Raw genomic sequence first — 14649 nt, 5'->3', positions numbered from 1 at the left:
CGTTGCATATATTTATTTTTGTCGCTCAGCTGCACGTCGCTTGGTTCGGCTGATTCCAGCACCGTCAACGTCCTCGATCGATGCAGCTCTGTAATATACAGCCAATGTAAGGTCTTGCAAAACATTGAATGAAAATTGGAAACTCGATACTTATCTGTGCCCGCAGCGCTGGGCTCCAGGAAGACGTGACGTTGCAAAGTTGTTGGAACCACCGACTGCTTCTGCTGGTTTGAGTTCTCCTTCTGGCTTACCGGCCGCCTTGAAACATTGCGGACTTGCTAAGGATGGTGCTTGCTCTGGATCTAGTTCCACTGGCAGCAAACAGAGCTTAGCTATTCCACGTGTGTATACACCAGTCGCTGTCTGTACCGTGGCTACTCGAACTAGTTTGTCTTCTCCAGGGTGGACAGATACGACTCTTGCTAAGGGCCACCTCTGCGGTGGCTGCTTGTCCTCCTTCATGATAACGATGGCTCCTTCTGCGAGGTTCTTCGTTGTGGTGGACCAGCGGTATGTTTTCTGAAGTGACGTCAAGTATTCATGATGCCAGCGTTTCCAAAAATGCTGTGCAATCTGCTGACATCGTTCCCATGCAGCTAATCGATTAGGCGGAGTTGCGGTCAGGTCAGGTTCGGGCAGGGCGTTCAAGGGCCTTCCAATGATGAAGTGGCCGGGCGTTAGAGCTTGCAAATCAGATGGGTCGGCGTGCGTTTCCGCGATCCGACGTAGATAAAACTTCATTGATTTCACACATGCTTCCCATAGTCCGCCAAACGATGGTGATCGTGGCGGAATGAAGTGAAATCTGATGTTGTCGGGCTCACAAAAGTTGATAACAGCATTCTTGTGACTCTGTGAAATGAAATGAAATTTTTTGCGTTGTCGCAATATATATTGGCTGGTTTTCCACGGCGAGCGACAAATCTCCGAAGAGCTGCTAGAAAGGCAGGCGTGCTCAGGTTCATCACTACCTCCAAGTGCAGTGCCTTTGTGGCAAGGCAGACGAACACTGCCACGTAAGCCTTGATCGTTTGAACTCTGCGAATGCCGGAACGGATGTACATTGGTCCAGCAAAATCTACTCCCACGTTTTCAAAAACGTGGCTGCTAGTAATGCGATCACGAGGAAGGTTTCCCATCAACTGCTCCAAGGTTTGCGGCTTGACTCTTGTGCAGGTGACACATGAATGAACCAAGCGTCGGACCATATCTCGACCGCCTAGTGGCCAGAATCGCTGATGAATTGTAGACAGCAGAAGTTGAGGACCTCCGTGAAGAGTGTTGAAGTGTTCTGCCCTGGCGATTAGTTTCGTTAGATGGTCCTTTCCAGGCAATACCAAGGGATGCTTTGCATCGATTGCGATCTTGGCATGTTGCAAACGACCACCGACGCGAATGAGCCCGTCTACAAGTCTTGGTTTTAGAAATCGGAGTCTCGATGATCTAGAAACAGCTTTCTGTTTCTGCAGAGCGGCAAATTCCGCAGGAAAGTGTTCTTCATTTACACGATGCACTAGTTTGATGAGTGCTTCTTGTTTCTCTTCGATTGTTAAGGGCCCTGATCGACGTTTACTTAAAGTAGCACGACAGTTGTATGCAAACCTTAATCCCCATGCGAAAACAGATAGTAGACGATGAAGTGTTGAAAACCTGGAGATAAGATCCACATCCTCCTGAACTGCAATTGTTGGTAATGCCACTGTTTTGCGGGATTCGAATTCCGGCGAGTGTCGGCTGGCTTTATCGGTCACATTAAACTTCGTTGGTCATGGCACATGAGTTGTGATTAGCCACAGTGGACCATTCCATCACAGCGAGGACTTCAATAGCGCAGTTCCGTCCAGCCCGCGAGAAATCAAATCTGCTGGATTATCTTCGCTGGGTAAATGATTCCAAGAAGCGTGTGGCGTCAGTTCCTGAATTTCCGCCACTCGATTGGCCACGAAGGTTTTCCAGGCTGATGGAGTGCTTGCGAGCCAGCTCAGTACCACTGTAGAATCCGTCCAGAGATATACAGCAGCCTTAATTCCAATGCTTTCGACAGTTTTTTCCAGAAGATGTGCCAACAGAAGAGCTGCGCATAACTCCAAACGCGGAATGGATTTATTATCGAGCGGAGCAACGCGTGACTTGGAAGTGAGTAGACGAATTGTGCAACATCCGTCGGACGAAATCTATCGAAGATATAAACACGCTCCATATGCTGCTTCCGACGCATCACTAAAGCCATGTAACTCCAAAGAACTAGCCTTATTCAAGGAGAGAACATACCGTGGAACGCTTAGTCGCTCAATGTTGTAAATCTGGCACTGAAATTCTCGCCATTCCTCTTGAAAACTCGTAGGAAGGGGTGTGTCCCAGTCAATCTGCAACTTCCACAGTGTTTGTATGAAGATTTTGGCCTTCGATAGAGCTGGGCCGATGAGTCCTAATGGGTCGAATAAACTTGCTAATTGAGAGAGTACAAAACGTTTTGTCAGGGTTTCCGATTCGCTCCACTTTGGCTGCTTGAATCGTAACTCATCTAACGTTGTCACCCAACGAAGGCCAAGTGTGGTGGTTGAGCTCTCGTGATCCAGTTCAAGTTCGGTTTTGCACTCCTGAAACTCGACGGGAATGTTAACTAAAACCTCCGGGCTGTTTGACGACCATTTTCGTAGAGAAAATCCTGCCGATGACATCATATCAATCACTTGTTTGATCGTTTCGCGTAACCCGCGTGCGCTGTCACTCCCGGTTAACATGTCGTCAACATAAAAATCTTTCCGTACTACTGACGCCGTCAATGGCTAATTCGCTGCTTCATCCTCTGCTAACTTCTGGAGAACTCTTGTGGCTAAAAATGGGGCGCAGTTAGTTCCATAAGTTACGGTTAACAGTTGATAGACTTTTAGTGGCTCATCGGCTGAAAACCGCCAGAAGATTCTTTGCAACGGCTGATCGGATGGATCAACCAATATCTGCCGATACATTTTGGTCACGTCCGCAGCCACAACAAACGGGTGCATTCTGAAGCGTAGAACTATTGCGACTAGTGAGTCATGCACGGTCGGTCCCGGCATTAGGACATCGTTGAGAGACAGTCCAGATTTGGATTTATAGGATGCATCAAAAACCGTTCTCAGCTTTGTTGTCGAACTTTCCAGTCTCAGAACCGCATGATGAGGTAGAAAATATTGCGGATTTGTATCCAATTCACCATAGTCGACTTCTCTCATGTGGCCGAGTTCTTCGTATTCCGTTACGAATTGGTGGTACTGTGCCTTGAGCTCTGCATTTGCTTCCAATCTACGTTCGAGAGAGTAGAACCGTCGTTCCGCGTTGTTGCTCGTTTCCCTGCATGCGACACTGCAATCGTTGCCCCGTGGGTCGAGCGTCGATTGGTGTGCGCAATATCGGGAAAAGTGATCTAGTACATCTTTCAATACACTGCCAGGCGTTGTGTATCGTTTTTCGGCAACGGCGCTCATAGTACTCTGCGTGTGCTAGAGGTGCTCGCTACGCGCAAGCTGTCTACATACAGTAAGAGTGATAGTTTGACCTCTTTTGAGTGGCTGTGGTTGAACCTCAGAACGGTGCATCGCCGGTGGATAGTGGTCCTGTCTCTTTTCGGCAGCGGCACTTGTATCTGTGTAAAGGGGATTCTCGCTGGGCGCAAGCTGTCCACAAACAGTAAGTGTGGCATGGTGTGAACTTCTTTATAAGTGTTGTGGCTGTGCAGAGGCAGATTTAATTGATTGATAGACCGATTGCTGTGTACCGTCTGCCGCATTAGTCTCTTGATCAGTAGATTCTGGGGGGCACTTTAGTTGTTTGGTTTACAGTCGGACACCTGGCACCCTACAGGACTGTTTAAGGGTAAGTGTTGTGCTCCATATATTCTATATCATCAGTGGACTGTGCTGAACACCGAGCTCTGGTGAATTCGACACAGATCTTTCAATAGGGCCAAAGTCGCAATGTAATCAAATGGAGAAAAATCAGTTTCAGTATACGGCGATGCTTTTCTAAATGTAGTTTTTATTGTAGGTATAAATTACTTTATGACCATGTTTTTCCGGAAGCATCTATGGTTAAACCTTATGACAATATAACAAAGAATTTAATTCCTATGTGCTTTTAGTGGGTAGAAACTAAAAAAATGCTTACGCCCAATTTGCATCCCAGTCGTGATTTCGCCCTTCAGCAACCACCATTTGCGGAAGGGCTAAACGGTGTACATAATTTTCATAAGGGCGCGGTAAAAGGGCTAAACTGACTCTGTCTTGCTGGGTAGGGCTGGGTAAATGGGCGAGCTTGACAGTATACTTTTTAATAGGGCTCAGCAAATGGGCGCATAGAAACCCAATGTAAATGATAGGGCGCGTGCATCTTTTCTTCGAATTTCATGAAAATATCGAAATATTCGAATGTTTATGTGCAACAACTATCGAGTATACATGATCCTAGTAGATATTGCTTATCATTTATATAATAGAACCGCCGTTTAAAGAATAATTTTGTGAATAATAACCGTACGCCCGGTTCTGTCAAAAAATGTAAGTTTAGCCTTTATATTCCATATGAGAAGAAGGGCCTAAGTCGAAATCTCGAAGAAAACGCATGTTTCGCCGTTTTGTTTTCTTTAATTATAAATCGAACTAAAAACCATTTTAACTAATTTTCACCTCAATCTTGTAGTATTTTTGTCGCATAATGTCATAATAGCGAAAACGCAGTTTGTTTACATTTGCGATTTAAGCCCTAATGAAAGATCTATGTCGAATTGTTTGCGTTCCTACTGCATACTCTGGTTAATGGTTTCATTCAAGGTTTTTTTTCCCATTTGGGTTTTTTTTAACCTCACTGATGTGCTCTCTATTTATTTATTTATTTATTTTTGCTTTGTTTTATTTCGTTAATTGTTGATCTGTGTTTTACAAGTGCCTGTGTCTAGCGTTCACGATCGGTATGGATTGGGAAAGTAAAATGACTTGTGGAGCTTGTCAGCAACTAGAATCCGACTAAAATGAGCTTTTTATATGTTTGTATTGTTTTGCTGCTGTTCACTTGAAATGCCGAGGCATTACGGGTGTGGCAGCAAAACAAATTAAACAAAAAGCTTACTTTTGCTCGGTAAAATGTACAGATATCTATAAACGCATCATTGACATGCAAAATAATGAAAAATCTTTTATATCATCAATTAGCAGCAAACTAAATGCGACTGTGGTCAGTGTTGTGTCTGCTCAAATGCAGCTAGTGACGGAGGAGGTCAAAATGCTAACTAATGCTATAGAGTCGTCTCAGAATTTTCTGTCTGAGAAGTTCGATACTATTGTGTCGGAGTTCAAAGATTTAAAATCTGAGAATGAACGTTTAACACATGAACTTAACGCTTTAAAATCTTCTCAGTTGTCGCTTTCTACCACTGTCAATAAACTTGAAATGAATTTTGATAAAGAAAATACGAAAACAATAGAAAATAATGTAATGATACTTGGTTTACCCTCACTGCCTAACGAAAATGTAACTGATCTCGTGCTGAAAACGTTTAAATGTACCGGTGTTAATTTGTCCTCTGATTCCCTTGTTTCGTCGACCAGATTGTACTCTAACAATAAAAATAATAATGCTATAATTCCGATTAGAGTTGTTTTCAAAAACACAGATTTGAAAGAATTGTTGCTTGACAAAAAGCAACAATTTGGCCCATTGTTAACTACGACGATTGATGAAGCACTAAATGTAAACGGAAATGCAATGAAAGTCGCGATCCGCGAAGAACTGTCAGCCTTGTCATTAGAATTGTTAAAAGAAATGCGTGAATCCCAAAAACTTCTTAACATTAAATTTGTATGGCCTAGTCGTGGAGGAATGATTTTAGTAAAAAAGGATGAACATTCTAAAATTGAAAGAATTGGTAGCAAACATGACCTTGAACGAATCATAAATAATTACAAAAGTGCAAAATCTGCCTCTTCTTCACCACAACAATCTGCCCCCAAGCGAAAACGAAATTAAGAATGTAGTTAACAATCCAGCATAAAACTTGAATTCATGCATATCCAATGGCTAATACAATCAAAATTTTTTCTTTCGACCATATTTACGATTTTAATGACAATTATATAAATAATGATAACCAGACACTAAAAATTTTGCAGTGGAACGTAAGAGGTATAAACAATCTCTCTAAATTTGATGAAATTTTGCAAACCCTTGACAGTTGTAAAACTTCCATAGATGTTATAGTGATTGGTGAGACATGGTTAAAAGACGACAATTGTGCTCTCTATGAAATACCACATTTCAAAGCATTTTTCGCGTGCAGGCAACACTCTAGCGGAGGTTTAGCTGTGTATGTCAATCAGACTATCAAACATAGAATTGTAAAAAACTATACCGCAGAAGGATTTCATCACATTCACATCGAACTGTTTATCAAAGGACAGTTTTATGATGTTCATGGAATTTACCGTCCTCCTAGCTTTGATTTCAATGATTTCTCAGCCTATTTAGAAAATTTGATGTGTTCAGTCCAATCCAAGCACTCGTGCGCTATTGTAGGTGATGTAAATGTCCCAATTAATCTTGCTAATAACAATATTGTTAGAAGATATAAAATACTGTTGGAATCTTATGACTTTATTTGTATAAATGTTTTTCCTACCAGACCAATTAGCGAAAACATACTTGATCATGTGCTATGCAAACTGGACGATGTAAATCGAGTGCGCAATGACACAATATTTAACAATCTGAGTGACCACTCTCAGATCTTAACAACTTTTCAAATTACAGCTGAAAGGGAACCAATGTTGCTTACCAAAAAAATTGTTAACCATCGCCAACTTAACCACGAGTTTTCCAGCTTCGTTAATAGTATTGATGTCATTGTCGACGCGGAATCTACTATTCAAGCTATCGCATCCACATACAACTCATTACTTCAACGTCATACGAAAACAATAACTAAAACAGTTAAAGTGAAAGGCACTCACTGTCCCTGGATGACTTTGGATTTATAGACTCTAGTAAAAATAAAGAGCAATTACCTTCAACGTCTCAAAAGTAATCCCGCGGATCAACATCTAAAGCAAATGCTATTGCATGTATCCAAAAAGGTAGATGCCACTAAACGACGGGTAAAAAAATCTTTCTATGAGAACCATCTTACTAACACACCACATTCAAAACTATGGAAAAACCTAAAAAGCATTTTTGGTTTAGCAAAGAAAAGCGACCAGATAAATCTAATTGTCGATGGTAAAAAAAACCAACAATAATTCAGAAGTCTGTGAGTCTTTTTATGTCTTCTTCTCTAGTATAGGGCAAAAACTGTCAAATGATATCCCCACCACCTCAAACATTTGTCCTTTAAGTAATGTTCGTCGCGTCCGTGAGTCAATATTTTTGCGTCCTTCATCAACAAACTAAGTAATTATGCTGATACATAGCCTAGATAATAAGAAGAGTAGTGGTCCTGATAACATTCCTGTCAATATGTTAAAAGAAAATTCTTGCGCTTTTTCCAGAATCCTTTCTCAATGTTTCAACATAATTGTTCAATCTGGTTATTACTCTGACTGTCTCAAAGTGGCTAAAGTCATCCCTGTTTTTAAATCAGGTAACTGTTGTGATTGTAATAATTATAGTCCTATATCTACACTGTCCGTTTCCAACAAAATCCTCGAAAAATTATTTGTTACTAGATTATTAGAATTTTTGAACAAACACAGCGTCCTCTATAGATTTCAGTATGGGTTTAGACAAGGCTCTAGCACCCAAACTGCTATAATTGAATTAGTTGATCTAATAATGAGCGAAGTGGATCGTAAAAACATTGTTGGTGCTCTATTCCTAGACCTTAAAAAAGCATTTGACACTTTGGACCACACAATACTGCTGGTCAAGCTTGAATGTTACGGTATCAGGGGCATTGCTCATTCTGTTATTCATAGTTACCTGACGAATAGAAAGCAATTTGTATCTGTGGATGGTGAACGTAGTAGCCTTGCTCCCATTGGAATCGGTGTCCCTCAAGGTAGTAATATAGAACCTTTGTTATTTCTGTTGTATATTAATGACCTAGGTAACTTGAGGCTTACTGGAACTCCTAGACTGTTTGCTGATGACACAGCTCTGTTTTATCCCAACAATGATGTCAATACTATTATTAACTCGATCGATAACGATCTAAGTGTTCTCGACCAATATTTCAAAGCAAATTTGTTATCACTAAACCTTTCCTAAACTAAGTACATGATCTTCCGATCCATACGGAAAACTTTACCAACACATCATCATCCCAAACTTAGAGATTGTACAATTGAAAATGTGGACTGTTTCAAATATTTGGGTATACACTTAGATCCTACGTTATCCTGGACACACCATATAAAATTTGTCGAAAAGCGTGTGGCATCCTCTTGTGGTATTTTGTGGAGAGTTAAAGCGTTTGTTCCCCAACGAGCTCTGTTGAACTACTACTTTGCATACATTCATTCACAACTTAACTACTTAGTATCGGTATGGGGGCGAGCAGCGAGCTCTCACCTTAAAAAGCTACAAACACTACAAAACAGATCCCTGAAAATTATATTTAATAAACCACTTTTATATTCGACTTTGTTGCTGTACTCTGCTGCCCACAATATTTTACCCATAGCCCACTTATGTGACGTACAAACACTATTATTCATACACGACAATCTACATAACTCCATCGCGCAGCATAATATACATTTTACAACTTTAACACATTCTCGTTCAACACGTCGAAATAGTAACTTGCAACGCATTCGAGCAGCCACAAACCTTGGCCAAAAGCGCACTCTTTTTATTGGCCCTACCAAATTTAATGCACTTCCACTTGACATGCAGAGAATCGACAATCGTACCATCTTCAAGGCTAGATTGAAACAGTACTTTAAACATAGGCTTAACGAAATATTTAATTAATGTTTTGTAATTTAATGTAAACATCCGTCAGCAGTATTTAACTTTAATTTAATTTATAATGTGGATCCCTTAACAGGAAATCTATTTCCACTGGGATTCCACCTTAGTTAATTATATTTAACTAATTGCACATCAATAAATGTCTGTCTCAGCTCAGTTTGTTTTATTTGTTTTGTTTGTTTTTGTTGCCATTGTTCATGGGCTGAGACAAGTTGCGTCCACTACCAAGGGGCTCTTGTATGAGTTCTTTGGTGTAGGGGAGTGTGGTGGGCAATTAAAAAAAATAAAAATAAAAAAAAACGGTTATCCCTCAGCTGTCCAAAGATATCCTCCCTGCGCGGGAGCCTCACCACATATCGTCCTACTTCGTTACGCACGGTGTTGATGACGAAATGTTTCTCGCAGGCTCGTTCTTCGATCGACCATCCCCTCAGGTCATGAAATGTTTCCAACTGCCAAAATCGTTTGACTAAATCTTCAAGAATTCCCAAATATACAGTGCTTGAAGTGACACTTGTGGATCCTCATTTCCACATCCACCTGACACAACCCAGCCGAAAAGTGTGTTCTGCAAAAGTGGTAAATTTTGTCCCAACTCGACCGTACTGCAACACGCTGAAGAAGTACTCTGCCCCAATAATAACATCCACACGGCTGGAATTGTGAAATGTTGGATCTGCCAAACAAATATGACTCGGAACATCCCACTCGGAAGCATCGACATCTTGGACTGGTATCTTTATTGTCACATTGGGAAGAGCTAGCATTCGCAAATTTGCTCTAAAGTTTGAATGAAGAGACGAAATCTCGGCAACTACGTAATGGGTGACACTAGCCCACGAGCAACCGATTCCGGAAACGATAATCGGTAATGGAACTCGTTTGCGTGGAAGCTTCAATTTGTTACAAAGATCATTCGAAATAAAATGGCATTGTGACGCGGAATCGAGCACACATCTGGAACGAGTCAGCTTCCCATTTTATCTTCCACGTTGATGAAGGCTGTTGGAAGCAGCACAATACGATCTTGATGTTTTGTTTGTGTCGCATATGAACACTGTATGGCTGGCGTAGCTGAATAGGTTGACTGTACTTGTCTCACCACCTGTGACCCAGCTGATTGTGAACCTTGTTGTCGACTTCTCGATTGTTGATTCTGATTTGATGGACCTGCTGAAGTAGATGCTTGCTGGTGCGCGCCAAGTTGATTCTGAGATCCCGATGCCGGTTGCTGATTCTGCTGACCACGCTGCTGATCGGCTCTAGAATCATGCAGTATTGTGCAGTGTTGTGTTTTTTGCTGCATCGGTTGAAATTTCTAGATGGACAGGATCTCGCCGTATGCTTGGTTGTGCGAAGGCAGTTGTTGCACAATCCGTTGCGGTCCACCAATTCATAACGTTGACCGATTGAAAGTTTTCGAAAATCTGGGCACTGATATATGTAATGCTTCTGCCCGCATTGATAACAGCCGGGAATTGACGAAGAAGTCTGGTTTGAATTTGCTGTGAAATGAGAGGCATACCGCACGCTGCTGTTTCCTTTGAAAGGACGTTCACCCTTGATGGAAGAAACTTGCTTGGATGATGGAAGAACCTTAGCATAGCCTTGTAGAAACCGGATCATGTCGGTGTATGCGGGCATCTCGTCCACTATGTCCTGTGATGCATTTAGAGAATCGTGATCATGCTCCAACGAATCGACAGCGTTGCAATGTCGATCCCATTCCCGCTTTGTGTTCGAGTCTAAGTGCACATACACATGATAGAGGAGACTAGAACTCCATCTGTTAACAGGCTCACCTAGATGCTTCAGCTTGAACAAATGCTCTTCAAAACTATCAATCAGACGCAGCAACTCGTCGTTGGACTCCTTTTGCATCGGTGGGGTTTCGTACAAAGCTTGTAAATGACAGAAAACCAGTCGACGTTTGCTCTCATATCTCCGTTTCGTTAGCTGCCATGCCGACTCATATCCCTCCTCGCCAAGCTCTATATGACCGATCAATCTCGCTGCATCGCCCTGAACCAATCCCGTCAAGTACTGTAGCTTGTCGATTTCATGGATTTCCGGCCGGTTGACCACTCCAGTAACAAAACTGTCGCGAAAAGATACCCAATCCTCTGGCCGGCTCTGGGCTAAATTTGACCAACAGCAGCTCGGGATAACGAATATGTGAGTGAACAATAGCCGATCCAGAAGCAGCTGAACTGGGAGGAAGAGACGGGGGTTCTGATTTTGGTAGCTTCGACAAAAGACCACTTTTTATTGAATAGTATAATGACTCGAACGCAAAACTATCCTTTTTTAGATTGATCGGATACTTGTCCGTCGAATACGATTCTAATTCTGCTGCAACATCCGAAAATTTAACGAAGAATTCCTCCAGCTTCTCTAGCTGAACCTGAACCTCCGGCTTATATTTTTTAAGAAAGTTTTCCAGAAAAGACATTGATTCTTGCAGATTCGACAAACGCTGCTGGAGCTTCCCAATATACACCTCTAGATCAATGTCGCTCATTTTTTCGCTTTGTTTGAACGGGTAAATATTAAAAGGCGCTCATATATTGAACAAGAATAGAAACTCGCACAGAACAGTGGACAGGCAATAAAATAACGAAAGATTTTCACCCACCTGTTTCTCGCAAAGCGTTGCGAAGTTAATTCAGTTCAATGGCGGCTCAAGCCACGTTTTTCCCGCTTTGCTAGCAGCTTCACTAGCGAAGTATAGCACCGGCTATCCAATCCACCAGTAACCGCAAGGTCTCACCACAACTTTTTCAAGATGATTAAATTTGCTTCTCGTAAAACGCGGGATCCGGCTCGAAGGACCATTAAATGTACACGTAATCACCAACAGTACGATAATTCACCTTTAGACACAGCTTCCTTTTTCTAAATTATGAAAAGCACGTTGTCCGTTTTAAGAACACTAAATTTTATTTTGTCCTATTAATTTTATTTTATCTCGCGCACTGTCCCTTTTTCGTTGGATTTTAATTTCGACTGACTCATCGTGCCTATGTCCCTCAATTTTTAAACCTCATATGTACCTTTGTGTTCGTACTGCATGCCGTACTCGTATGTTATATTACATCGCTGTTTTGTGCTTCCTCGTTGTGTTCTGTGTTAGTGTTCTAAAGATTGTGTGTCCCTCTAATTCGATGTTTAATTTATTTTAATACTGCGGTACCAAAATTCACTTCTCTATGCTATAAGTGCGGTCCTACTAAACACTTAGATTTATCGAAAGTTTTGACGATTATGAAGACAAAATAACAGAACAATAGAGTATCGGTATTCGTTTTGGCAGACTTATTCCTGGTTGTATCTGTCTCGAGTTCAGGTGTGATGTTCAGATAATTCTTGTTGTACTAAATTTGTATTTGATCCAAACATGGGATCGGACGGTGCTGCTATGTGCATAAAATATTCTAAGCGAGAGTAGAGGTAGTGGAGGATGTAGGGAATGAGACGAAGAGAAATATTAGGCGCGTTCTTAAATCCACCAACAACTCATCGGTATTTTGATGACTTTTTGTTGCGGGAGAGTAAAGCGACGCGCTGTGACACCAGTGCGCAACATAAACAAATCATGCTTATGTTGCGCGAGAGACATCAGAGAGCTCAACAGTAATCGTACGGTTAGGGCCGATGAGTTGCTCAACGAACGAGAATAGAGCGGAGTGAGATTTTTAATGTACACACACAAACATAACAGCTGTTTTTGCATGAGCGCTAGTGTTGGACTAGTAAAAAAATCACTCCCGTGCAGTGCAATACAAATCGCGAAGGCTTCTGTTTAACAACCATCAATCAGATTATTGTTCTCGTAGTGCACAGATTCCACCTTCAAAAATGTTACTGCTAGCACCGAGTCCCCACCATTCATCTAGATAAACTGTGCAAGGAATAATTTCGCAGGTAAGTGTTATTTTTCCAAATGTTTTCCAAGTGATTCTCACAAAATTTGTTTAATGTTTCCATTCAGTTTCAGACGGAGTCCTACCAATCATACCATTTGTTGACAGTTCTGCCCCGGCCTTTTTCGAATGAAATTTCCAATTGCCTAAATGAAATGACGTGCGCACAACAGCTGCTAAGAGGTGAAGCAATTATAAATATTAGTACAAGGAAGTGAAATTTATTTTATGAGCCCTTAAAATGCGCCATTTAAGGACCGGGAGAGTTTACTGAAGGATTGGTACTCGTAGTGAGATCGCTTTCCGTTACTATGGGGTCCACGTAAGTTAAAATGCAGTATAAAAAGTTAACATTTTTTACAGTTCTGCGTTTCATTCCACAGAACTATCGGTGTCTTGTTCAAAGGACTGGTCGGGCTCACGATAGACGGCAACCACAAAAATCGACGTTATACGCTTATCGCACGCAACGGCTAGGGCTTATGTTGGTTCCGACGGAGTCGCCGGAGTTCTCGACAATTAGATTGGTGGTACTATAGCAGAGAGTGTAGATTTTTTCAAAGCGCCAGGGAAAAGTAGAAGTGATAGACCGTCGACTAATGTGATAGATTTTATACAGTGACGACCCGATTTTTTCAGCCTCTTTGTGTATTCTAGACTGATAAAATGGGGACACCGAAAAATGGGCACCTTTTTCTTTTTTAATAAACCGAAGCTGTTAATCTATGCTTGTTTAGTCCCTAGCTATAGCCTCATAACCAAAAAACTTTTGAATATGATTATGTTGTATTTTTAGCTTTCGTCGTCCTGAGTTCTAGTTTTAGTGTCATATTATTGGACAATTATCTAATCGTCTGTACACAGCACAAAATTCGTTACTTGGGTGTTCGCTGATTGAGTCATTCTCCAACCAAAAAAACAGTTTCCCAGAGGAAAGGCGAGACTTATGTACCGATCTATGAATTGAGACGTCTGAATGTATGTTCACTGATGGCATCTCGAATAGAAATGTACAATAACTAAATCATAATTTTCGCTGTAACAGTACAATCAACTAGAACAGGGGGTAATTATGTATCTTGACAATCGTTTTTTACATATATTTTTCTTGAAAACTGATATTCAATATAAATTTACTCTCATTTTCCGTTGAACAGTAAAACTAATTGCTACCTGAAATTTTATTATTCTACTAATAGAATTCTGCGTCGAACAATGTAGAAACGGTAATAACCATGCTATCTAATGTTTAATAGTTTGTAGAATAAATGCTATTGTTAAATTCTATTCGAGTAGCAATTATCTCAGCAGTATCTGAATCGACCTGAACGAAACTAGTTTCAAATGAAAGGCTAATCGTTACCATTTAAGGCGTGCAATTTGTTCTGGGTTATGATTCAAGTTCCTGGGAAAACACGACGTATTTTAGGCACATAACATGTAAACAAAACTATACGTTGGTGTTATTAGTAGCTTATTAGAAAACTTATAAAATATTTTTAATGACTTATGGATTATTAAAATCGGCGTACGAAAAGCATATTAAACATGTATTTTTATATTTCCATTTTTTAATGCCTAAAAATTCGAATGTTGCATAAGGGTCTATATATAAATGACGTAGCATTTTGGGTGACGGGAGAGCATAGGATTAGCAGTTGTGTGATATTGCATTTATTATATTATTTATTTTAACTATTGAAATTTTAGGGGATGTGTGCAACAATTTGTCCCAAATATGGTTTTCTATCACCTATCGAAACAATGAACTAAACACCCTATT

The 14649-nt window shown here is 40.9% G+C and overlaps 1 protein-coding gene and 1 long non-coding RNA gene across 2 annotated transcripts; one reads left to right on the top strand and one right to left on the bottom strand.

The window, feature by feature from the left end:
• Positions 1 to 2789: 2789 nt before the first annotated feature.
• Positions 2790 to 3470, bottom strand: LOC131696283 (uncharacterized). The gene has a single exon (XM_058984832.1). It carries the CDS (start codon positions 3468 to 3470, stop codon positions 2790 to 2792), a length of 681 nt encoding a protein of 226 aa, XP_058840815.1.
• Positions 3471 to 12464: 8994 nt separating this feature from the next.
• On the top strand, positions 12465 to 14388 carry LOC131676333 (uncharacterized). The gene is made up of 3 exons (XR_009303133.1): positions 12465 to 12867; positions 12935 to 13188; positions 13250 to 14388. It is a non-coding gene; the product is annotated as an uncharacterized LOC131676333 (long non-coding RNA).
• The last annotated feature ends 261 nt before the right edge of the window (positions 14389 to 14649 follow it).

This window comes from Topomyia yanbarensis, chromosome 1, assembly GCF_030247195.1.
Source record: "Topomyia yanbarensis strain Yona2022 chromosome 1, ASM3024719v1, whole genome shotgun sequence".
In the NCBI taxonomy this organism is placed as follows: domain Eukaryota; kingdom Metazoa; phylum Arthropoda; class Insecta; order Diptera; family Culicidae; genus Topomyia; species Topomyia yanbarensis.
Note: the sequence above shows the minus strand (reverse complement) of the source record. Positions and strands in the feature narration are given on the sequence as shown.

What these genes read in the sequence shown, in the direction of transcription:
- LOC131696283 (XM_058984832.1), bottom strand. Translation starts at nt 3,470, where the DNA reads ATGAGCGCCGTTGCCGAAAAACGATACACAACGCCTGGCAGTGTATTG.